A 23,490-nucleotide genomic window follows, 5' to 3' on the forward strand; every position below is an offset into this window, starting at 1 on the left:
GAGGTGTTGAGTCTGTGTAGTCTATGGAGAGAGACACAGTACAGTGGACCAATCAACAATGATAACAGAAAACAGCAATTCATGACAGAGCATAATATTTTGTAATAATGTCATATTTAAGGCCTGTCAATTCAACACGGGTCAACAGTTAGATATCACATGGCATATTACATTGCACTGGATATGAAAATGTTGACATAAAATTTAGACTTCATGTTTTTGTGGAATTCACTTTTCTTTGGCAGCATAGTGTAGTCGTGCCATAGACAAGTTGCTTTGCTGGCACATTCTTAATTCCCACAGTTTGTGAAACTTTATCTGTTTCTAAATTGTCTGTCTGTTCCATGGCTGAATAAACAAAATGGAGATTTTAGTAATATTCTTTCTCAGTGGAATCCCCTTTTTACAGTATTAGGGGGTCTCTTTCAATAAAAATCCTCCCATTGGATTGGCTTTTGCATTTAAAGGCACAGTAGTAGGCAATGCTATGAAGCGATCTCTTGGCAGACCGACCCAGTGGTCTCTCACTCATCCTCTTGCATCCTTTACTTTGTTTTTGCATTGTGACTTTAAGTGCCAGCGAGGTGAATACTGGGAGTGTGAGGATGATATAGACCTAGACATATGCAATCCACTGTCATTAATGTCATATTTGTGTGTGTGTGTGTGTGTGTGTGTGTGTGTGTGTGTGTGTGTGTGTGTGCTTGTTGGTGTTGGCTTTACAGGATTACTGGTTCTCTCTGGTGTTCAAGCGCCTGGTTGGTCCAAGGGTTTTGGCGGTGCGGGTGGCTGGACTGCAGAGGAAGCCGCGACCAGGGCGGGTGATACGAGACAAGCTACGCATCTACGCCCACTGTACCAGCTTCTCAAAGTGAGCACAGTGTAATATGAACATCGCATTTACACGCAACATGGGTCTATATCATAATATATGAACTGATGAGCAAAATAAATAATGTGTGAATGCTTCATTTTACATTTGAGGTTGATGGTCTTATCCACAGCGATTTACAGTTCACACACTCGGTTAGCCATTTAGTTCAGTTCAGACTTTATTCATCTCCAGAGAATAACTTGGGTGCAGCAACTTATAAGACATGAACCAATACAGACACAAACACATATTGTGCTGTCATAAAATAAACAACCAAAACTCAAAATTAGAGACCACCCTTCTGCACATGAATATGATGCCAATAAAATGCCAGAAAAATACCAGAAGGGCAAGTCCCAAAAACCGCAGGAAGGCATAACATAAAAACAGTTCTCCACGCCTTCATAGCGAGTTAAACAGGCTGATAGCTGAAGGAATTGGCCGGTGGGGTCTAGCAGTGTTTTAGGATTGGCTCGCAGGGTTTTGACAGAAATCAGACTGCCATGGCTTCTTGTTTTTCTGCTTGTGTCCTCCTCCAGACACCTGAGGCTCAGTGTCTGGTGGCGAAGAACAGAATCCTCAGCTACCTCATTCGGCTTCCCATAAATAACCAGACTACAGACACCCGCTCATTCACAGCCCATAGCCTATAAAACTTAACGGGTATCACTTATCAGGTGTGTGGGGGCTGTCTCCTTGCCGTCAAAGAACCGCTGAAAGGTGTGCGAGGCCTTTATCCCATCTCGGATTGGCTGGAGGGGGGTATGTGAGGGGGCGGGGGAGTGACAATAAGGCGGTCTGTGCCGGGAGAAGATAAAGAGTGCCACCATGGCCTGTTCAAGGTTATCATTTAACCCAGGCTGGTGGCTGTCAGCACTAGGCTAGACTTACGGCCTTACTCTAGACAGGGCTCATTTCCAGGTGGAGCATCTCTCAGATAAATGATAGAGCGCTGCTCAGGTAGATGGGCAATAGATGGTGAATGGGCAAGAGTTGCATAAGCATCGCACACAGGCCTGATGACATGTAGGCAGATATTTGAAATAGTTTTGAAATAGTTTTCAACAAGTGTGCTCCCTCAGCCACCTGGCAGGATGACTGTGGGAGTATGGAGTCGTCTCTGGCATGCTTTGCCACTCTACTCCCCTCAGAATACCAGCCGGCCTCAGACTCATATGGTCACACAGTGAGGCATTTAACCACTCTGTCTTGAATCCAAAGCCACTTTGGTTGTCATTATTTCTGCCACTTAGAGGTTTTATACATTGAGCCCTTAAGTGGACGGCCCATTGTTGTCTTGGTTTGACTCTAACAGATAGCAAACACTATGAATGTGCTTAGCCAGTGAGTGGTTTGAAAGCTCTTTACAAATGAGATATTTGACTTGCTCTGGCCCTTTATCCCATTTAGTGGTTTGCAGGGCATTTTTTCACTCTCCATCAATGCTCCAACATCAAACAGCATGGAGACATGTTTATGTTCCTGGTTTGGGATGCCTTGGAACTTCGTTGTTTGAAAGGCCTGCGAGGTCATTATCTCTTCCTCCATCTAACCATCTGATCTATCACTCGGAGACATGGCCCACGATTCTCAGAAGAGAGGCTCAAAGAGTTTAACGCGGAGTCAGACACACAGGCCTCTCATCAACAATACACTACTTTATTTCTCCCGGTAAAAATATCAAATACATGGCTTATCCTGCGCCCAAAAGAGCGGAGATAAACATCAACCAGAAAGCCAAGACTGTTAGAGATGTGAGATTATGGTGCCTGGTAACTGGGAGAGATGTCTACCAGACCGTTTACCCAAAGCACAGCGCTGACCCTGAGCGAGGCAGACATGTGGTATTCACTACAGCTGTGTTGTCTTTGTCTTCATATCTGCCCCCTTATTAGATTTTATCATGTTTGCCTTATCTGTCTCTCTTCATTATTTACCTTCGGCCAAAATCCCTATCAAGTTGTGTCCCAAGCGCTTTGCTCTCAGGAGAGGGACTCAAACACTGTTGTCTGTGTAACTCAAGAAGTGTTGTCCGTCCTGTTCACACCCTTCATCTGACCCTTGACTACGCAGCGACAGGTTTTACAATCGGACTGGATACTGTAAAAAAGAAACAGATTTGTTTATTCAGCTAGACTTCATAGGGATGACGAGGGCTTTGGTGAAATATGATGAGTATAGCTCATACTAAATATAGATGTTTGTGATAAAGGATAGCTCGCTTCTGCATGGAGTTTCCATATTGAGCATCTTACTAAATTAATTTTATGTAAGCCTTTTATCCAGATAAGATCAAGGAGTTGTGGTTTGATTATATCATAGTGATATGTGAAAACAATATCAAAGACTGCTCTTTCTTTGTAGTCATCTTTAATTATAGCGAATTTTATTCTCTATGGCAATGTAATATATAATAAATCCCCATTAACAGATGTGGAGAGGGGTAGGATCCTTTCTTGTTGCATCCTTGTCTTGTTTATGACAGCAAAGGAAAAGAAGTTACTCATAATGCCGTGATTTTCTCTAATGATGATCAGATTAAATGATTTTTTTTTTCTTTTTCTCCGTGTACAAGTCACAACTACGTGAGAGGGTCCATAACAATCTATATCATCAATCTGCATCGGTCACGAAAGAAAATCAAGCTGGCGGGAACTTTACGGAACAAGACTGTCCATCAGTACCTGCTGCAGCCCTACGGCACTGACGGACTCCAGGCCAAGTTAGTCACACTCTTTGTCTTTCTCAGATACGCACACACACACACACACACACACACACACACATATACACAGTTGTGCACACTGGCATCGCACAGTTGTTTTCTATCCAAACAAATATGCGGTCTTCTTATAGAGTATCCCGTTCCATTCACGCTGACCAAACAAGACAAATGCACCAGTGAAAGACCCAGGTTAGCATAACAAAGCCGCAGCAGTCCACCAGTCCTGTCAATGAAAGACAAAAAAACTGAAGTGAAGGATTTTCTCAAAAGATTTTTGATGTTCCTTGCAATAAAACAAACTGTGATTGAAGCAACTTTCAGACATATCCAGTAATTACGTAATACTATGCAATTACATTGTGAAGGCCTAAAAGACACAGAGATGAGCACTGTAGGGATTGTGAGAAATTGCACCATGTGAGGCCTTTACAAAACTAATGTAACATTTAGTGCAAAAAACAGCTGTTATTTTTTTCTTTTATTCAGCATACTTTTCTAGAATTGTTATTTTAATAGGGTACAGGGGCAAAATGTTATGCCTTAATAGAATAGAATAAAAAAAGCAATATTTTTCTGTAGAGAAAGTGTTCACTGTCTTCTAATGATCCTTTTTTTGCAGCATCTTGTCTTTTGCTATTTGAGCCAAGCTTTTTATCCATGTGATGAGATTGGGATGGGCCAGAATAAAATCGACTGTTTGGTGTGGCCTCTTGTTTTATTTTATTAATCTATTTTTTTTTTTTTATTTTTTTTTTTTGCCCTCAGCCAATAAAATTTGGGATGGCATCTGGTATTTAACTGGTGTTTATTTTTTTCAACCTCATAGCATTAGTAGCATTAGGTAACCACACACAATATGGCATATCGATCTGCCAGTTACAGCTTGGAATCATCATCTTGGATCATCATTTCTGGTGCACGGGCATACAAATGGCCATTTTTATGATGACATCAAAGTTAAAAATTTCACCATTCATCAAAAATATGTTTCAGAAACTGTAAACTACCAAGGCTGCTCATATGAGTTCAATTTTAGTACAAAGGATGGAATAGACCAGTAAGATCTTCTGCATTTCCCTTAGCCCTAATTTGCGAAGAAACTTAAAAACACACAGCTTATGCTTTTTAGTTATTAAGAAAACCAAGAAATTTACTCTTAAAACTATAGACAGTACAACCTAATTAAAATATAGGCCTTCCTTAAGAGCAGCTAATTGGGTGGCCATTGTGGCAACGGACCAGCTAGTCTCCCGTGGAACTTTTGCACATCTCCAATATCTCTCTCTCTCTCTCTCTCTCTCTGTGTGTGTGTGTGTGTGTGTGTGTGTATTGTATGCTTGGATTGAAAAGATGATAAGTACTGAGGCAGATTCTGTTTACCTGGAAAAAGTTATTGAATCTTGAAAGTATAAAAGAAAATGTGGTTTGAACGACAACATCACCGGTCTCAAATTCTTTTCTCTCTGCCAACCATAACGCGCGGTTTGTTATCGGCTCTTCAGACGTTGCAGTGAATCAGTGAATCTGAGCTGCAGAGGGTTCATGACTTCGCCTTGAGGACAGTGGTTTGATGAGATCTGTGCTATTTACAAAGAGCTGGCATCACACGTGTGCAGACACACACACACACATGCATGCACACACACACACACAGTTTGTCTGAAGGCACTGAACAAAATCAGCATGAAAACACTAAAGTTTTGCAGTTGCAGCTGTCAATTCTAAAAATCACTTTCACCTCCATAGATAAGGACCCGTAAGTCCAACTATTAATTCACACTGTTGTAATATTATTCTCGTTATTAGGGTTTATTGAAACTGAAATTTGCCAACTTAATTATGATAGGAACCATCCGCTGATCCCAAGGCCTTTCCCACAGTTTCTCGGGGTTTGGTTTTCCCTGGTATGGACCTGTTTTTATAGCCCAAGACAGATGTTTTATCCATGGCTTTTCACTTCCTTTTATATTCATGCCATTTTATGTCTCTATGCTGTCCTCATTTTTATTGTAGATGATTTAGACCTTATGTAACAAGGTAATATAATGCCTATTGCCTAAAACGGGTCCTTAAAATAAAAGTTTACGTTATCTGTCTCTTCCTCTTGCCCCTCCTCTCTAAGCTCCTGGCCTGTTATTCTGACTTAGACTTGAGCTGCAAATCCTGGAATAACAGCGTAATGACTGAGGACTGTGTGTGTGTGAGGGTTATATGACACCTACACAGGGCCTTAATGGGGACTCAGATGTGATCCTTCAATAACAGCATAACGTTGGAGTAATGATGGAGGATGTTTGGGGTGTTAGATGGGGATTAAAAGATAATTATTAGAGTAATCTAAGGAGCTGAGCGGTGGGCCCGTTTCAGTGTCTTACCAGGCAGCGCTCAGGGGCTTATATTAAAACTTCAACAGCACCAGATGTCTGTAAATGTGTGAAATAACTAATGGGACTTTCTAAGTGGTCAAGTGCGCAGAATTAGGTATGTTATCAGAAAGCTGTGAACATTTCAACAAAGTAAAACTTGAGTTATCACCAATTCCAAGATGGCCTACAGTCGTCACTTCACTGACTTTGATTTTATTTATTTGTTTATTTTATTTGAGGTTTAGTAAGAGTTTTCAAAGGAAAGCTAAACTTTGCTTAATTTCTAAAGTTTAAAATGAATACAGTAATGTTCGATAATAAATTGATGATAGAAACACATAAGATTAAGAGCTGTGCAGTTAAAGCAGCGTAGGCACAGAGCCCTGTGAGCACATTGTTTCACATTAGACTGTGATTAAATGCATTACAGAGACATCATTAGTGCATGACTGGGTTATGTTACCACCCCCGGCAAGTGTTACTCAGCATGTTTCATAACACGATCCTATGTGATACATAATGTTACATAATGTATTGTGTCATCTTTTGATTCTTTTATGATAATAAGACTTTTAATAATCACGTTTACACATAACAGTGCACACAAATGTAAAATGTGGATGTAGCTACTCTGATTTTCCTTGCATTTTAAATAATTTATGGTAATATGAATATTGCTATGTCATGTCATGATGCCGTGGCACTGAGGAAAGAAAGAAAGAAAGAAAGAAAGAAAGAAAGAAAGAAAGAAAGAAAGAAAGAAAGAAAGAAAGAAAGAAATGGCTAATTAAGGTATTGATAGTCGTTATTACAAACAGACAAGAGGCAGCTAATTGTGAGCATTAAGGGGGAAGGAGTGGAAAGTTCTGCCTCACAGAATAAGGCCAGACTGTGAGTCAGTATGTGCTTAAACTGTTGTTCAGGTCTGCAGCACATTACACCCACAGAGCATCACATAATTAGGTTAGAAATTAATTTCCTCCAGAATAAATGTTAAAAAAAAAATTGCACTTAAGTTTTTTAAAAGTGTGCCACTCATCCTGCTGATTTTTTTTTTCTTTTTGCTTATTTTTTTCTGTTGTGACAATTTGGAATTAAAGATAAAATACTAAACTGAAGTGTTGTAATTATTTGGCTTTTGTCCTTATACATTTTTCTTTTTGTAGCTCTTTTTTGTAATTCGCCAATGTATATATATATATATATATATATATATATATATATACACACACACACACACACACACACATACATACATACACATGTATGTATGTACATATGTATGTATATATGTATAAACGTATGGAGCATGGAAATCTGCATTTCTGCAATTGAAGTGACACCAATACCAGCACCATTTTCCCACAAAAAAATGTAAAAAATAAATGCTCATTCAATAACATATGACTTTCATATTTTATTTATTGTAAAAATTAATTGTTTTCATTATTTCTTTATTTTACATTTTCTGAGATTTCTTAAATTTTTAAAGATTTTATTACTTTGGCGCAGTTGACTAAACTAAAAACATTTGTGGAGGGAGTGTTGGGTTTTGACTATTAAATGTTTAGAATAGAAAACTTAAGTTGTGCTACATGAAGAGCGTTGCAACACTGAAACTGCAATTTTGTAACTGCAGCGCCCCCAAGTGTATAAAGCTCATAGAAAGGAAGTTCATGGATGGATTTGAATTCACTCTCTTTTGCTCACAAGGTGACAAAATCCACAGTGGATTAGCCCTATCTCCTTTAACAAGCAGCACTGATGCATTAGCACCTCTAAGTGATGAATAACAGCTCGACAAATCATATTAATTTCTCATGCATTCCCACTGAATTCGCCATGTTCTTATCTCTGCAGACACATCCAGCTGAATGGGGAGAAGCTGCTCATGGTTGACAATGAGACATTCCCAGAGCTGAAGCCTCGGACGCTGAGGGCTGGACGGACAATAGCCATGCCTCCAATGACCATAGGCTTCTATGTCATCAAAAACATCAATGCGTACGCCTGCCGAAGATAATATTATCCTTCATCTGGGAAATACTGAGGCTCAGAGCTCTACCACACAAACTATTCAGCTGACTTCTCAAATTCCAGCCTCACCCGCTGCCCAACCAGAGAATCTACGCCTAAATAGAAGATAATGCAAAACTTCTGACCCCTGAAAGGAAGTTGCTTTCATTTGCAATCATCCGTGGAGGTCAGCCTGCAGGATAAGCTACCCTGGAGCGGATAGGGATTCAGTATCTTGCTCAAGGACTCTGTGGATGGGGCAGATGCTTGAACACATACCTCTGGTAAAAAGGCGATCGAGCTATTCCTCCTTTAACCTTGAAACATCAATCCCAGTGTGTCTCCACACACTTCAAGCTCCCTTTCAGCACATCTAAGCCATTTTCACTAAAGTAGAGATGAGCCCAGCTGCTCCCCACTTCCGTTCTCTCAGAAAGACTCGCCCTTCACATGTAACAAGGGTTGCACTGAACACCTTTCAGTTCTTTTCCTCATGTGCTATAAGACTTGTGTGGACGGCAATGGTTTTGTATTGGTTTGTACCTTTGTATGAAGTTTATGTTTTATCGTAACAGAAATGCAACCTCACACATGGCCTCATCCTGTTATTCAGTCAGGATTTTTTTTTTTTTTTTTTTTTTTTTTTTGGTTATCACATCTAGGATGGGTCACCTTTATGTCTGCCAAGAGCATTCCTTTTATGCAATCTTTTCATCAAATGTTTCACTGATTGACAAACAAAAAAAGGATGAAAGTAAACTCTGAACAGCATCGCTGAGGCATAAACAAGTCAGCTTGAGTTCAACTTGATTCTTTCCATAAAGAGAAAATACTATGATGTGTATGTTCATCCCTGGACTAAGTGAGAGGTTGTGTGTGTGTGTGTGTGTGTGTGTGTGTGTGTGTGTGTGTGTGTGTGCATGTAAGCGCATGCATGTGTCCTCACAAGCGTGTGTTTTATTGATAATGCTACTGATGTGTTTGTCTGGTCCTTGTTTGACATGCCACAGAAAGGATATTTCTCTTCCTTTGTACTATCAAATGGATCCAAGGAAAAATCTGTTTTTTTTATTCATTGTTGTGTGTATCATTTCCTTTGTGTGGCATTTTTTTAATCACACTAAGTGCAGAGTTGCAGGCCATTAGGTATCACTGGTGCTGTTTTTCAGCAATGCATAGCCGAGGAACAATGTGAACCCATCCACAAATCCATCCTTAAGTAAAGGATCAGGGTTTTGGATCAGAGGCAGAAATTTGAAAATCCCAGTTTTTCAGGTGGTTTTGTAACCTCTCTCACTCTCTGTTCAGTGTGATCCCACATTTAATAAGACTCTTATGCTGCTAGCTTTTTTTTTTTTTTTTTTTTTTTTGCTAAACATACACTCAATATATTTTACATATTTTGTACAGATTGGCTGTCATATCATGCTATTAGATTATGTAATGTACATAAAAGGATAAGAGCACGCTCGATATGTTTATTTACATATAATTTATGATTTAATACTTTGTTAAATGAAAATATTTCTATTGTAGACAACTCATTTGAATTCAGCGGTACTGAAGCCCCAACTCAAACCATAAGTAAAGTGAAGCTTAAATGTGTTCTCTTTTGTTTGAAGTAACTTTTTTTAAAAACTTAGAAAGACAGAATGATGCAAAGTTGCAAAGATGCAAAGTTAACAGACATTGGCATTTTGTTTTGCCAAGTGAAGAGAATAATTTCTAGATGGCTTATGGTTCAAAGTCTACATCGAAAAGCTGCATTTATTTCATTTGAAGATGGGCTTTTTCATCAAGTGGTTTTACTGCTTATTAAGTGTTTTTGAACCGTCACGAGCCAGGAGGGTGATGAAGGTTAGGTCGTTGGAAGACTCATACGTGTGTGGTGGAGGCTGAGCAGGAGCTGATTCAGTGCCTGAATGTGTTAAATATTGAGAATATTTGTCCTCTGAATGTGTTTATAGTCAATGTAGAGGTGTTCATATTTCTTTCTGAGAGCATTATTTTATTATGATGTAAAGTGTGCTATTGGATATTATTTTTTGTAAAAAAAAATCTATTAATAAACAGTTTTCAAATACTTAACTGTCTGCAGTTAAGTAAGTATGCTGTATATCCCACATTAACCAGTAGAAAGCAAAAGGTATACACATTTATGATGACACACAAGCTACACTGTAAAGAAACTGAATACAAAAAAGGCCTCCTCAACTAAAACTGGATCAGCAGATGATACATTACACTACAGCCATAAACTCTCCATACTGTATGTTAGAGAGGATATTGCTGTAAATGCTATATCTAAATGATTACTCCCACTATGATACTCAGTATTAACCAATGCAACCAGATTCCATGGTAGGGCTTAGGATGCAATAAGGCTCTGCAGGAACATGTGGTTGTGAGGAGAAGACCAAAAAAAAAAAAAAAAAGAGAGAGAGAGAGAATAGGGAGGATATGATTTATACCTGCACAGGAGCACCAACAAAAGGAGAAATACCATGTTACAGAAGGAACCTATAAATATTGTCTGAGCCTGTCTCCTGCAACACACATACTAAAACCTATCGCCTCTCTGCAGTATATTTGTATCGCTCCACAGTCAGACCATCAAACAATTGTACTGAAGCATCAAAGTTGCCGTCCTTCGCTCAGGTCTCCTCATGTCATATCGATGCACACACTCACTCTCTCCCACATTGATGCAGCCTGTGTGTCTCTCTCCCTCTCTCTCTCTGACACACACACACATATACACAAACTGTTACACTCTGTGGCCCCAGATGTGAAGGCAGCTGGAGTGAGTCTTTGTAGTGGGGAGAGTGCTGTCTTGTCCCTGCATGAGGCAGCTGCTGATGGGAAACATGAAGCCAGGCTGGGCTAAACCTCCAGACCTCAGTTTTGGCCCAGACACACTGAAACTGGCCCAGACCAGGCTCAGTGTCTGCTGATGCATAGACAGCTCAGATCTGGCGGTGGGGATCGTCTTTGCTCCTTCTTTTGGGGAATCTTAGCTTCGTCCACTCAAGCATGTCATGATAAAGCTTCAGTTCAATGATCTGTGTGTGCTGTGGAGAGCTACACTCGTATGCTTGAACTGTATTAAAGTTCCTTCACAGTGAATCATCGCACCAGCAGCCTGTCAAGAGTTGTGATCTGAGGCAGGTACCTTGAACTGTGTAATTGTTTCAAGTTCCATTTACTGGAAATGGGCTTTTTGCATGAATGTTTGGCCTCAGAAATGATCTTCAAGTACACAGTCTCCCTTTCACATAAGGGAGACTGTGTACTTCATTGTGTGTACGTCATTTTTAACAAGTGAACAACTTGCAAACTATGTGCCAAGCTCATTTACACCTGGATCATTTAGCCAGAGGCCCAGTGATGAAGTAGAAACATATTTTGTATTTTACTACAAAGGCTGTACATTTATTCACAATTAGACCACCCAAAATATAGATTGATATGAATCCATATTTCCATAAGTCCAGTCAGGCTACTGGAAAGAGAATGAGAATGAATTAGACAGAGAGCAGACATTTTAAGGTACATAAATACTGAATTGCACTGTATTTCTCAAGTTAATGACTTCAACTGGACGTCAACGTTAATTTTTAAAGTTCTTGGATGACCACTTATGTATGATGTGCTCAATATGTACGTTAGACAGAATGAATTGCATGCCAGGACAGGGGCACAAGATATACAGTATGTATCAAACACACAATCCAAATAATTGTTTGTTTGAACTTTAACTCATCTTACTGATGGTATAATGCTGCTTGATGGGTAAATTGGGTGACTCCAACCTAAGAAAAGGGCCAGGAGTGACTGACAAAAGCAATATCTATGGGTTATATTCAACTAGGCCTTTTAAATAAAAACAGTGAATTCGCTGACATTCTGGGAACTGAGCCGGATCTTATCAAGCCACTGCATGGAAATGGCTTTGTTTGGCCAACTTTAGCTCTTATAAACCAGCACCTTGTGATAATAAGTGTTGAGCGCCACTTCCTCTGACAAAATCTGATTGTGTTGTGGTTCAGGAGGACTGCACCGTGTCTGGCCACTTCTGCGTGACAGTGCCTCCTTAGTGGAGGTAACTGTTACCCAGACCTGCCTAACACTGTTTATACTCAGTGATCCATTTTGAGACATGCAAGGCCCCCTTGCCCTGTTAGCAAACACTGAGGATTTTCTGATGTTTACTCTGTATATACAGGAGTCAGCTTAAATAAGACTTCCATGAATGTTGGGTCCCCAGGAAACTGATGTACTAGATTAGACCTTGGCCCACGACGTGGAACTCTTGGCATTCTGGACCATTTTGACCCAAACAAGGTTAATAAAACATAAATATTTATGTTACTATGGCTTTCTTCGCTCTGCCCAAACAAATGGATGTCAAAAGCCAAACATACAATCTGCACTGAATATTATGACACAACACAGATTTGTTGTAGCCATCAAGACATTCTAGGAGGAAGTCTTGTGTATGTTTTGTGTACATGTAACCTCTGTATGTGTACGTGTCCTGCACCGTGTTCCCCAAATGAAAAACTATTATAACATCCCAGTAATATTCCCAGAGGAATCAGGGGTGTGCATCATTCAGTATGGAGTTAATAGTGACCTTTTAAGACCTTGAGGACTTTTTTTTCCATCTTAAATGGGATTACTAGGCCAGTGGTATTTTCTGTGCTGTAACGTGACTCACAGAGTAGGTGCACATGTGATTTTAAAGCTCTGCAGTTTCATTCCTATGCTGTTATTCAAAAAATGGTGATAGGATTTAGACATTTAGTCGCTTTCGTTTTATTACATTTGAGCGATTTCGAAAGAAAGAAAGGAAAGAAGGAAGAAGGAAATTCAAATCTCAGTCTAATAACAGTACAGCTGAATTCCACAAATACCAAACTATTGTCTACAGTCCAGGCTCAGAGTCATGTGCCTGAGTTTATGCACCAGCACATGACTTTTTCATGCCTGGGTGATCATTACTCGGCAGGCAATCCGCTGTTTGGAAGCCTTTTGTAATCACTGATCCAGGAGCAGTCTTTCCCGACAACCCCCAAGTCGGATCTACTCTAGAGCTCGAGAAATATCTGTCTCGGTATCTGCGGGAGGACAGCGGCGCTTCCTGTTCATAAAGTCTTGCCGGTGTCACATGACTCGCTGGTGTCGAGCTGCGGAAGCGAGCTGACTGTATCCGCGATGAAAATGTCCGCAGGATTCGTGGAAGTCAGTGAAGCGGAGCGAACCTGGACCGAGATGCACGATCGTCCTGGAAACACGGAGTAAGTTGTGCTACATTGTAACCTGGCGTGTGACAAGATGTGTGTGATCTTTAGATTGAGAGTGCACAAGATCAGGAAGTTACAACTTTGGTGAAGGGGGTGGGGGTGTTTGGTAGAGTTTTAGGTAAAACCCGGATTGTGACGGTGAAGCGGACGGGCTGAAATCACATTCAGATGAAAGTGTATTTATTTCTAAAGAAGTTTGCACTGAACGGTGTGTCATCGCCGCTTGTGTGAATGTCCGACCTGTCCCTGAGTGCAGACACGGCATGGCAGGCTGCACTACTTTCAGATGCAGCAAACACCAGGTTCCTGTTATTGGAGTTTTTCTTTCCTTTTTTTTTTTTTTTTTTTTTTTTTTAACACGCGCTTGAAGCATAGACTAACATGGTGAAACCTGGCCAGTTTCCACCCTCATTTGGTCTGACAGCAGAGAAGGCTGGATGCTGGATCACATCATGTTAACGTGATGAGATGTCTGGTTCAGGCGTCTCTAAAAGGTCAACATAGGCATGGGCAACTTTAGTGGTTAGGGATTAAAAAAAATCTGTGTGTGTGTGGGTGTGTGGACACATTAATTCACATTAATTTGAGATCCCATCAAGAGATTAAATATATTTTAGGGATGCATCATAATGTTTTTGTTTTGTTTTATCATTATTATTATATATATTTTGCCGACATCCAATATGCTGACAATTCCCAAACTCTTTGAACCGATTATCGATTATATCGATTATTACCGATATATGCACATATTTTTTTCCACCTAATCTGTTGTGGATTTAACATTATTATTCCTACACTTATCATGATGGCAAACTGGGAGATGCAGACATAAAATATATTGCTTTTCAAAATGCACACATTCACTGGAAAATCCAGCAGTTAGACTTAATTAAAGTATCATCTTATTGGCCTGCCATATCGAAGTTTTTTACTTCGTTTTTTTTTTTTTTTTTTTTTTTTTTTTTAATTTATTTATTTATTTTATTTACCATTGTTTAATATTAAAGCCTTTACTGGCTGATACTGAAGATGTGCTGACATAAATTGCGCATCCGTGATATTTGTCTGTGCAGGAAGTGTAGCTCTCAGAAACACAATGAACCCTCTGATGCTCCACCAGTATTCCTGAAAAATGCTACCACCCTTTCCACAACACATGTGAGCTGCCAAATAACTGATTGGTTACATCCCTTCGAATTTTTTTAAATTTAGAAAATAAGTTTGGTCTGAAGGAAGTACTGAGATCATGTTTTTTCTGCGTGTTTTGTGATGGTGAAAGAAGTTCAAAAAAGTTCCATGTTCATGTTTAGATTTCCAAATGATCATTTGGAATTTGAAAATATTTTTGCATGGTGTTTACATCATGCAGATAATTCTGAGCATGGCAATGTAATTTGCAAATCAGGAAAACTGAGTGTTTCCTTGTTAAAAGTTCTTGGAGTGACTTCAAAGAAAGTGCAAGGCACTCTGCCATTTACACAGAATCTAACAGCCGCATTTGGATACGGTAAGATTAAAACCAAATAAAGGCTTGGGCTTTCCTGTAACATACTACACTACACAGAGGGCAATAACTTTTTTACAAGGTAGAGACAGTCGTTTTTCTTAAACTTAGGTTAATCTCTTCAGACTTTTCCAAGTCAGATATCCATCTTACAGATAAGACCCGAGCAGTGCATTAGGATATATTCTTTAGAAATGAAAGTAAAAAAAAAAAAAAAAAAAAAGGGATTGCTGAAATTGTCACAGAAGGTAAAACACAGCTCTTTGCAATGTGAGTGCATTTGACCCACTTATATCTGCTTTGACTGATAGTCTTGGAATCTCCCACAGTAGGAATTTGTATCTTTGGCCTTAGCAGAGTGCACAGATAAAACGTGAGCCACTAATTCATTGATTTTAAGTCTATAGGTGAGGGACTGTGGGACAAGGTTTACATGCAGTGCCCCAGTGAGCACTGAGTTCAAGAGGTAGAGCTGTAAAGTTGACCTAAATAAATAATAATAATAAATCCTTATCTTTCAGAAAACACCATGTTCTTACACCTTAACAGATGACTCTATTTAAGTGTTCACATAAACTGATCAGTGTTGAGTATCATAACTTATTATGATAGTGAGATATAACCTTATCTGCTAACATTCACAGTTACTAAATATGTAATATTAATTATATTGATGTTTATTACATTAAGCTATTGGTGATATCCCCTATGATCAAGCACATGCCCTAATTAGTTCAAAAATTCAGTTGGGGAATTTTTTTCCCTTAATCTTATTATCATTGATTTACATAATAGAATTATATGTCATGATAACTCCATATCATTGTTTCTTCACAGTGTGATTCTTTTCCTCTAACATAGTGCAAATCAGGTTTTTATGTCAGTGCGCTTTCAAAATAGCGAAAGAGATCATGACATCAGATTATGTCTATTTGTAAGAAGGTTTTGAATTGTTTATTCATTCGTTTAGTTAGTTATTTTTTCAGATTCTGTAAATGAAGTATCTTGTGTTCTGTGCCTTTCACCTTCGCATTCTTAATGCCTTCATCTTGTCATAAGGCTTGAGCCAAGAGTTCAATGAAAATCACAAAGAGGGGGGTGGGTGATAGACAGCACCCCTTTCTGGTAGATAGTGAGCGCTATTTCTAGAAACCTTCTAGTAACATTCCAGACCTCGAGTCTGTAGAAAATCTGTGCCCAGACCCTGATTCATGGCTTCAGAAAATTGATTTCTTCTTCTAACATCCACTGTGGCAAAAGGTTGTTTTATGCTTCACCTCGGTGCTTTTAAACCCTCCTTTACAGTGTTACACATCTGGAATGGCTGGAGTAAATAGGACACTAAAGTAAGGCAGGACAGGAGTGCATCTGTTGTCCAGATGAAGTGCCTGCTGATAGCCAGTGAGAGCGCCGAGGTTCTCTTCCACTGGACCGACCCAGAATTTCAGCAGAATGTCCAGGAGCAGTATGGAGCATCTCAGGAGGAGGGCCAGGGGGTAAGGAAGAGAAATATAGCAACATTCAGAAAAAAAAAAAGACTTTAATCAGTCTTTTGTGGATATTGTCCAGCCCTCCAGCAACCATCAGAGAATTCTTACTTAAGTGAAGTCAGATCTGCAGGTCCTAATCTTTAACTCTCATCTCCACTTTTCTTTCTATTGCGTGTGTTTTCAGCTTCCAGCCTTCGAGGACAGCATCAACACTCTGTTTGCTCCCATCATCATCTCCTGCAGCACCATGGTGGACAGGCTCGGCGACAGTTACGCCTGCTTCACCACAGAAAACAACCACACCTACGTATTGCACCAGGTAACCCTAACCCTCTGAAACACACCAACAGCCATCTCCATCTCTTCACATATTCCAGGATTAGTTCTGGTCACGGCAAAAAGATGTGATTTTGGTCTGAAATTGGTAGCTCCGAGAGAAAAAGACCCGCAGTGCAGGTTTACAGGACAATTCTGCTGACTCTATTCGCTTAGAAAGGTCCATCCTCTATAAAGCAGATGCAAACACACTTGAACTACTTCTCAGGAGAACAGTAATAGCATTGTGATCTAAATGCAAGCCTCTTTCTCATGTGAGTCTTGTTAAGGAATCAAACCAGGCTTTGTCCTTCTGCACCGCATGATACTGTGATGTCGTCCAAACACTTGACATGGTTCAGGTCCATTCAGTCAGAACAGCCGACTTCCATTTTGCCTCTCGGGCTTTTCTCACGCAATCATTTTGTCCTTCTGAGCGCACAGAGAGCGCGGTTGAAAAATGGCAAATAAAAGGTTGAACGGGATAAAGAATCTCAACAATAAAACATTTGAAATTTTACCTCTTTTTTTCTTGCACTACAGCCATTTTCAGTGTTATATGTCATTTCACTCATGCACTTGGATAGATAAAATAAAACTAATGGGGGCATTTTGTTTCCATCCCAGTTTGACGAGTGCCTGTACATTGCTGTGAATGGAGATGGTGAGGAGGGAGAGGATGATCTGAGGAGGAAGATCTATGTGATGAAGAAGATGATCGATGTCCTCTTTGGCATGGTCACTCTCAGCAGTAACCTCCTCAGAAAAGAGTATGTCATTTTCTGTGCTTTTGTGCTTGATATCAGTTAAACCGGGTGTGTTATCTGCACATTAGTGTCTTAATTAACCGTGTTGTTTGTCATCAGACTGCGTCCTCAGGACACCGAGCAGAGAGCACAGCTGTGGAAACGGCTCCAGAGCCTGCTGGAGACCTACAGCCGCCTTCGTGAGAATGACCAGAGCTTCTTAGTGGAGGTATCAGCATTACATTATAAAGCAATGGTTATCAACATTTTGGTTTGTGACCTTTAGAAATGAAAGGATGCCTGTGATTGTGCATGCAGAGTTTGCCAAACTGTCACACCAAAGGAATTTATTTCTTTGTTTAAAATTATTTGAGAAAGCCTTAAAATGTACTAGAGATCCGATTTCCGCATTCCATTAATTATCCTAGCCCATAGGTTGAAAATAAGCTCTGAAGTCCTTAATCCTCCCTTGTATGGACAAGCCCCATAAAACCACATCACGGTTCATCCTTAAACATGTCAAGCATATCCAACCAGTGTTTGCTCAGTTGCGCCATGAGGCTTTTATATCTTGAAGTTAAAGCGACCATTTTACAAAAATTGATTTTCCTCACATTTTTGAGGGTAGTTTTTTTGTTTTCCAGAATGGTTAGGATGCTCAAGGAAAATGGCTACATTTTTTTGGAATAACAATCTTAAATTTAATTTGGATGGAATTGTTCATCATTTCAGACCATACTATGATCAGTCAAGGTAGTTTTAGGGGGATGTTTATCAGTTTTTTTCAAAATTATGGAAATCCTTTGCTAACCTGTTATGAATCTGCCTCGCCAGCTTCCATACAATACTCCTCCCTCATTCTAATATCCTTCAGATGCCAAATAATAGAACATCAACAGTGTACATGTACTGTTGCAATTATTCTTTATCTTTACACTAGGACAGAGAAAATGGCATCATTATTTTCGTCGTCATCATCATCCACACCTGTACATCTCCCTCCTCTCTCTCTTAGGCGGTGGAGAGGCTGATCCATCCCACACTGTGTGAGCAGTGCATCGAGTTCCTGGAGCGCCGCCTGGTGCAGCAGCTCAACAGCAGTGCAGAGAGGGCGGGAGAGGAGGTGCTGCATGCCTTCATCCTGGTGCACACAAAACTGCTTGCTTTCTACTCCAGGTAGAAACAGCTCTTACTTTGCATTCATTCTTTGCACATCCGCTGCTCATTTATAACTATTTTTAAAACAAAGGATTTTTTAATGTATAAATTCATAAATACATTTGTAATATCTTTTACTTCTCTTTTGTTTCCCCCTCATTCAATCTGTGTAGTCGCAATGCTAGCACGCTCACCACCTCAGACCTCCTGGCCCTCATCATCATGGCACAGAATATGTATCCTAGTAACATAGAGCTGGATGACCCAAGCCCCGAGGTAGGGATTGCTTACGGATACTTGTCACCGCACACTGTTAATTGCCTTGCACATTGTCTCATGTATCTGCATGTTGCACGTTTTGTGTAGGATGTGGAGAGCACTTCTGGTTCGGGTCCTGAAATCTTCTACACTCCAGAGCCCTCCCCAACAGACAGAGACTCAAGCAGTTCAGGTAGGTAGTGTACAGCCTGTACGTGTGTGTGTGTGTGTGTCATGACCAGACTTAAAAAAAAAAACAATCCTTATAAATATTATTTTTCATTTCTGTACCAACAATTCTGAAGTAATTTTCCTCAGTTTCATGTAGTTACAGCTAGTTTTTGGGGGCTTTTTTTAATGCTACTGTAGGCGTATTTCATTGACATGCCTTCCTTTTTTCTGCGCTACCAGACAGGCCAGGCAGAGGGGGCACTCCTGTGTTTGAGTTTGTGGACCCAGACATACAGGTAATGGTATAATTCTAACATTCATGCTCATATTTGGTGTTGATGTATGGTCTGCGACACCTAGATTAGAGGCACCTCTCTCATCTTTTTGGACATAATGTCCCTTCAGATGGCAGAGGACAGCTTGCAGACTCTAGAGGTTCCTCCGCCTGACCCTTCAACCCCATGCAGAGTCTTTTTGGAGGTCTCGCTCAAGGAGGGCCTTTATCCCATGATGCCTCACTCCATGTACTGTCTACCACTGTGGCCTGGGATCACTCTGGTGCTGCTCACTAAGGTTTGCAGATAACATTACACACCCATCTACATACCTACATACTCACTTGCTCTCTCTAGCTGTGAATCTCAACTAGTTCTTTTTTTTCCAAGCCACTAGGGGGCACACTTGTCATATGCAATAAGACAAGTTAACTGGTATTCTTTATCTAAATGGAATCCTAGTTGCTATGCTTTAACACCCCTGTGTTTTCTCTTGCTCTGTCCATGCCAGATTCCCAACAGTGGAGTGGCCATGTCAGTGTATTTGTTCCTGGAGGCCTTTGCCAAGCTGGAGAAGCGTTTAAGTGAAGGCCAGGAGGGCTCTGCTGTCACAAGAGGCTCACCTCCTATTCATGACTTCCGCAACAAATTGGATAAGTTCATCAAAGCCCTGGGCCCCAGCGACATACAGGTACAGTATATTTGTGGGCATGTGTCCACTTATATTGTCCACAGTGTACTTTAGTCCATTTCCTCTTTGCTCCTGGAAAATGCCCAGGTTATAGCGGATTAAAATCAAGAGATTTGTGAAAAATGCTTTTCATTAGCTTTCACAAAAATATGCTTTGCTCCTCTCTTTTCCCTCTAGTCGTCTCAGTTGCAGAATGTATGGACTGATTTCAAGAACCGTGCCTTCGCCAGAGGAAGACCTGGGTTCAACAGAGAGTAAGCCTGCTACTGCCCTCTGCTGTCCAGGATGCTTCATGGTATATCTGTTGGACAACCCTTTGAAAACCCTCTGCTTCTCTCCATATGTTTGCTTCAGGCTGATCCCATGGTGTAAGAGTATGAAGATGCAGCTGTGCGGTGTGTACAGGCAGTGTTTCCTTACTGACACCTCTGGACCTGCAGACGTTCCCCAGCGTCTGTCCCCCAGCCTACAGGACCGAGCTCAGGCCATGGTGCAGTGGGTATCAGACTATTTACCTTCTTATTGTGCCATTTATTTATTTATTTATTTATTTGTTTGTTTTTAACTTATAACACCTTTTTTTGTTTCTTAACAGTGACTATATCAAGCCAGCCATGCCAAAAATATGTCTGTTATTCTCCTACTTCAGCCTTGGCAACACACTCCACATGTGTCCTTTATTGTCAAATGTACATCAGACTGTTGGTCTGTCTCCCTCACTTTGTCAGGGAGAAGCTGATGGACTGGAAGGACTTCCTGCTGGTGAAGAGCAAGAGGAATATCACGATGGTGTCATATCCTGTTAGCTCAATAGTGGTGCTGCCATGCTGGAGTTGGATGTTTAGATAGCCTGTGACAGTCAGTATACAGCTAGTTAGATCGTCACATAACATTTATTTTCTTAATACGTCTAGAGTTCCCCCAGTGCTCTTCTGGAAAAGTTGTCAGCAAAAGTGTGCATTCTGAAATGCAGGCATGATATAAGCCTAGGATTGATTTTAAAAGCTTCCAACATTGTTGTCCTGAGTGTATTGATCTTGACCCAGTTACTCTCACGTACCTGGAGGATTTCCCAGGCCTCATACATTTTATCTGTGTGGACCGATCCACTGGCCAAATGATCGCCCCGTCACTCAACATCACAGAGCGCGCCACCTCTGAGCTGGGGAAGGGGCCACTGGCACATTTCATCAAAAGCAAGGTCAAGCATACCCAAAGTTCTCATATCAAAACATGGAGCATTTTTAATGGGTTTTTAATGGATAAGAGCAGAGTTAAACAAAGTAAGAGTTTAAGATTTAGTCAAGACTAAAAGAGTGGGTAATACGGGTATTATGCTTTTCTCTGTGACCAGTATTTTTATTGTTTTTATGCTGCATTGAGAGTTTTGTCATGATCTGCAATATCTGTCTTATTTTATATTCCTCTTTCTTGTTCTGCTCTGAAGGTTTGGGGTCTTGTCAGTACAACACGCCGCTATCTCCAGAAAGGTTACTCCACTGTCACATTGCGAGATGGAGACTTTTACTTCTGCTACTTCCTCTGGTTTGAAAATGAAACTGTAAGTTATGACACATGATGTTTTAGTCTTTGATCATAAAAGTCTCAGTATAGGACCCTTGGATGGTGCTCACATCACGAGCACAGCATCATATGACAGTGTGTGTCATCACTCAGGGTTATAAGTTAGAAGCGGCGGACCTGCCCATCCTATCAGATGACTCTGCTCCCATCGGAATGCTTGCCTGGGACTACTACAGGTAAACAACTCCGCCTTGAAAAAGCTGATGTAATTAATCCAACAGAGAACATTGCTGATGATAGAAATTAATGTGTCGTGTAGGAAGCTGCTACGGTACTACTGCAAGAATCACCAGGGTGAGGTGGTGAAGTGCTATGAGCTGCTGACCGTTCATCTTGGAGTCATTCCTACCGAGTACATCCTGCAGCACTGCAGACAGCTGGCCAGCAAGCTGTGGGAACCTTCCCGTAATCCCCTTCTGTAGACAAATCCACACACTTGGACTGATAAAGGCACATAATTGTTGTATTGCCAAGATAAAATGTACATTTATAGCTGGTGTCTTTTGTGTGAAAATGTGTATTAATGTCTCTTACAGTGTAATCATGCACATCTACAGTACATAATAAATGTTTCACTACTGTACTTAAAGTATATTAGTTTATGAGTCCTTGATAAGATAATTTGACATAATGTGGGTAGTTTTATGCACTTATTTAGTTTATGATGAGCACTTTTTTTATGATTAATCATTTTCGATACCACCACTGTGCACCTATGATGTTTGTTAATAGTGTCACTCTTTTTGGTTTTGTAAATTTTAATATATTTTTGAATTACACGGTTTCCTTTTTAATAGAAATGAGCTGATTTGGAAGCTATGCAAGAGTCAAATTGTGTCACAACCCTTTCACTTTTAGAGCCATCCAATGATTCAGTCCTTTTACAAAAGTTATCATGTGGTTCCTGTTATTAATGATGTAGGAACATTTATTCACTAATACTGCTTATGTTGTCACTACTAGTATGTTTTAGCACATCTGTTTTGTTCCATTATGCTCATTCGGAAGGACTAGAAACATGCAGTATGATTAGGTCTCTCCGAGTGTTGATTTGCTTTAGAAATACTGTATGTATTTTTTTGCGAAAACAGAAGAAAAATTGTCACATCCTGTTTATTGATTCCTTGTGAACAGAAAATTGAAATAATACTGTTTTGAACTATTCAGTTCATTTGCTTAAAGCCAGCCAGTGACCATCTCTGCGATGTTCCTGTGCATATATGTGTGATGTGATAATTATTCACCCATGTGACAATTACTGCAGTTGAGTGAACAGCTGGTGATCTAATGAGCTGCCCAATGAATTCAGAGGAGGAGGCTCAACCCTTGGGCCGTGCTGGCTCTATCTCGCCATTGTTTATGATTCCTCCCAGGTCTGGAAAGCCTATTACAACTTAAAACACCAAACATGTTTTCACCCAATACTCTGTTACTCCCTTTAACTAACTTCACATCTTTTCATTATCACAAATTTTACTCTTTTCTTTGTAATTTGTAATGCATAAGGCTCATTTACCCGAGAATATATCACTCATTTAGAATAAAATGAAACACAATGTATAAGTTATTGTGCCCATAGTTTAGGCCAGAGGAAAACATGTTGAGTGAAAATAATAATAGTCACCACTGATTGGTGTGTTTCAAACTGTGGCCAGGATTGTTGTTTTAAAACCTTTTAAATTTTGAAAAATTCTGCCACATAATGACATCTGTTGTGTTCCTGGTCAAAACTGATCGATATGATTTTACTTCCAAGGATAATGACACAGATTCAACCATCGTCTTCATATAAACAGTTACTGTAAACATTAAAAAAGTGTGGGTGTGTGTTGCCATCTTCAGGACTAAATGACATTTCTCAGAAAATTAATTCTCAGTGTTGCGTGATTTCATGTTATCTCATTCATGTGTTTCGTATTTTTAGCAATTTTTGACCAGACACACTACAGATGTGCACAATTTCAGTAAAACACCTAAAATTCAATGGAAGTTATGATTCTTGTTTTTT

General features: G+C 40.0%; 2 protein-coding genes across 2 annotated transcripts in view; both read left to right on the forward strand.

Moving 5' to 3' along the window:
• Positions 1-8,612, forward strand: part of hpse2 (heparanase 2) — a 58,319-nt gene extending 49,707 nt beyond the window's left edge. Inside the window, exons 10-12 of the mRNA XM_030070637.1 lie at positions 726-871; positions 3,450-3,596; positions 7,826-8,612. Of these exons, the coding sequence (XP_029926497.1) occupies positions 726-871; positions 3,450-3,596; positions 7,826-7,988 (456 nt within the window). The 3' untranslated portion in view covers positions 7,989-8,612. The remainder of the gene's footprint in view (positions 1-725; positions 872-3,449; positions 3,597-7,825) is intronic.
• A 4,536-nt stretch (positions 8,613-13,148) lies between these two features.
• On the forward strand, positions 13,149-23,296 carry hps1 (HPS1 biogenesis of lysosomal organelles complex 3 subunit 1). The gene is made up of 18 exons (XM_030070596.1): positions 13,149-13,281; positions 16,100-16,290; positions 16,469-16,603; positions 17,227-17,369; positions 17,466-17,574; positions 18,361-18,521; positions 18,677-18,779; positions 18,870-18,954; positions 19,173-19,228; positions 19,338-19,505; positions 19,719-19,898; positions 20,076-20,152; positions 20,253-20,393; positions 20,627-20,692; positions 20,955-21,099; positions 21,346-21,459; positions 21,576-21,658; positions 21,742-23,296. Exons 2-18 carry the CDS (start codon positions 16,174-16,176, stop codon positions 21,902-21,904), a joined length of 2,046 nt encoding a protein of 681 aa, XP_029926456.1. The 5' UTR covers positions 13,149-13,281; positions 16,100-16,173; the 3' UTR covers positions 21,905-23,296.
• The last annotated feature ends 194 nt before the right edge of the window (positions 23,297-23,490 follow it).

Source organism: Myripristis murdjan, chromosome 15 (assembly GCF_902150065.1).
Source record: "Myripristis murdjan chromosome 15, fMyrMur1.1, whole genome shotgun sequence".
Classification (NCBI taxonomy): Eukaryota; Metazoa; Chordata; class Actinopteri; order Holocentriformes; family Holocentridae; genus Myripristis; species Myripristis murdjan.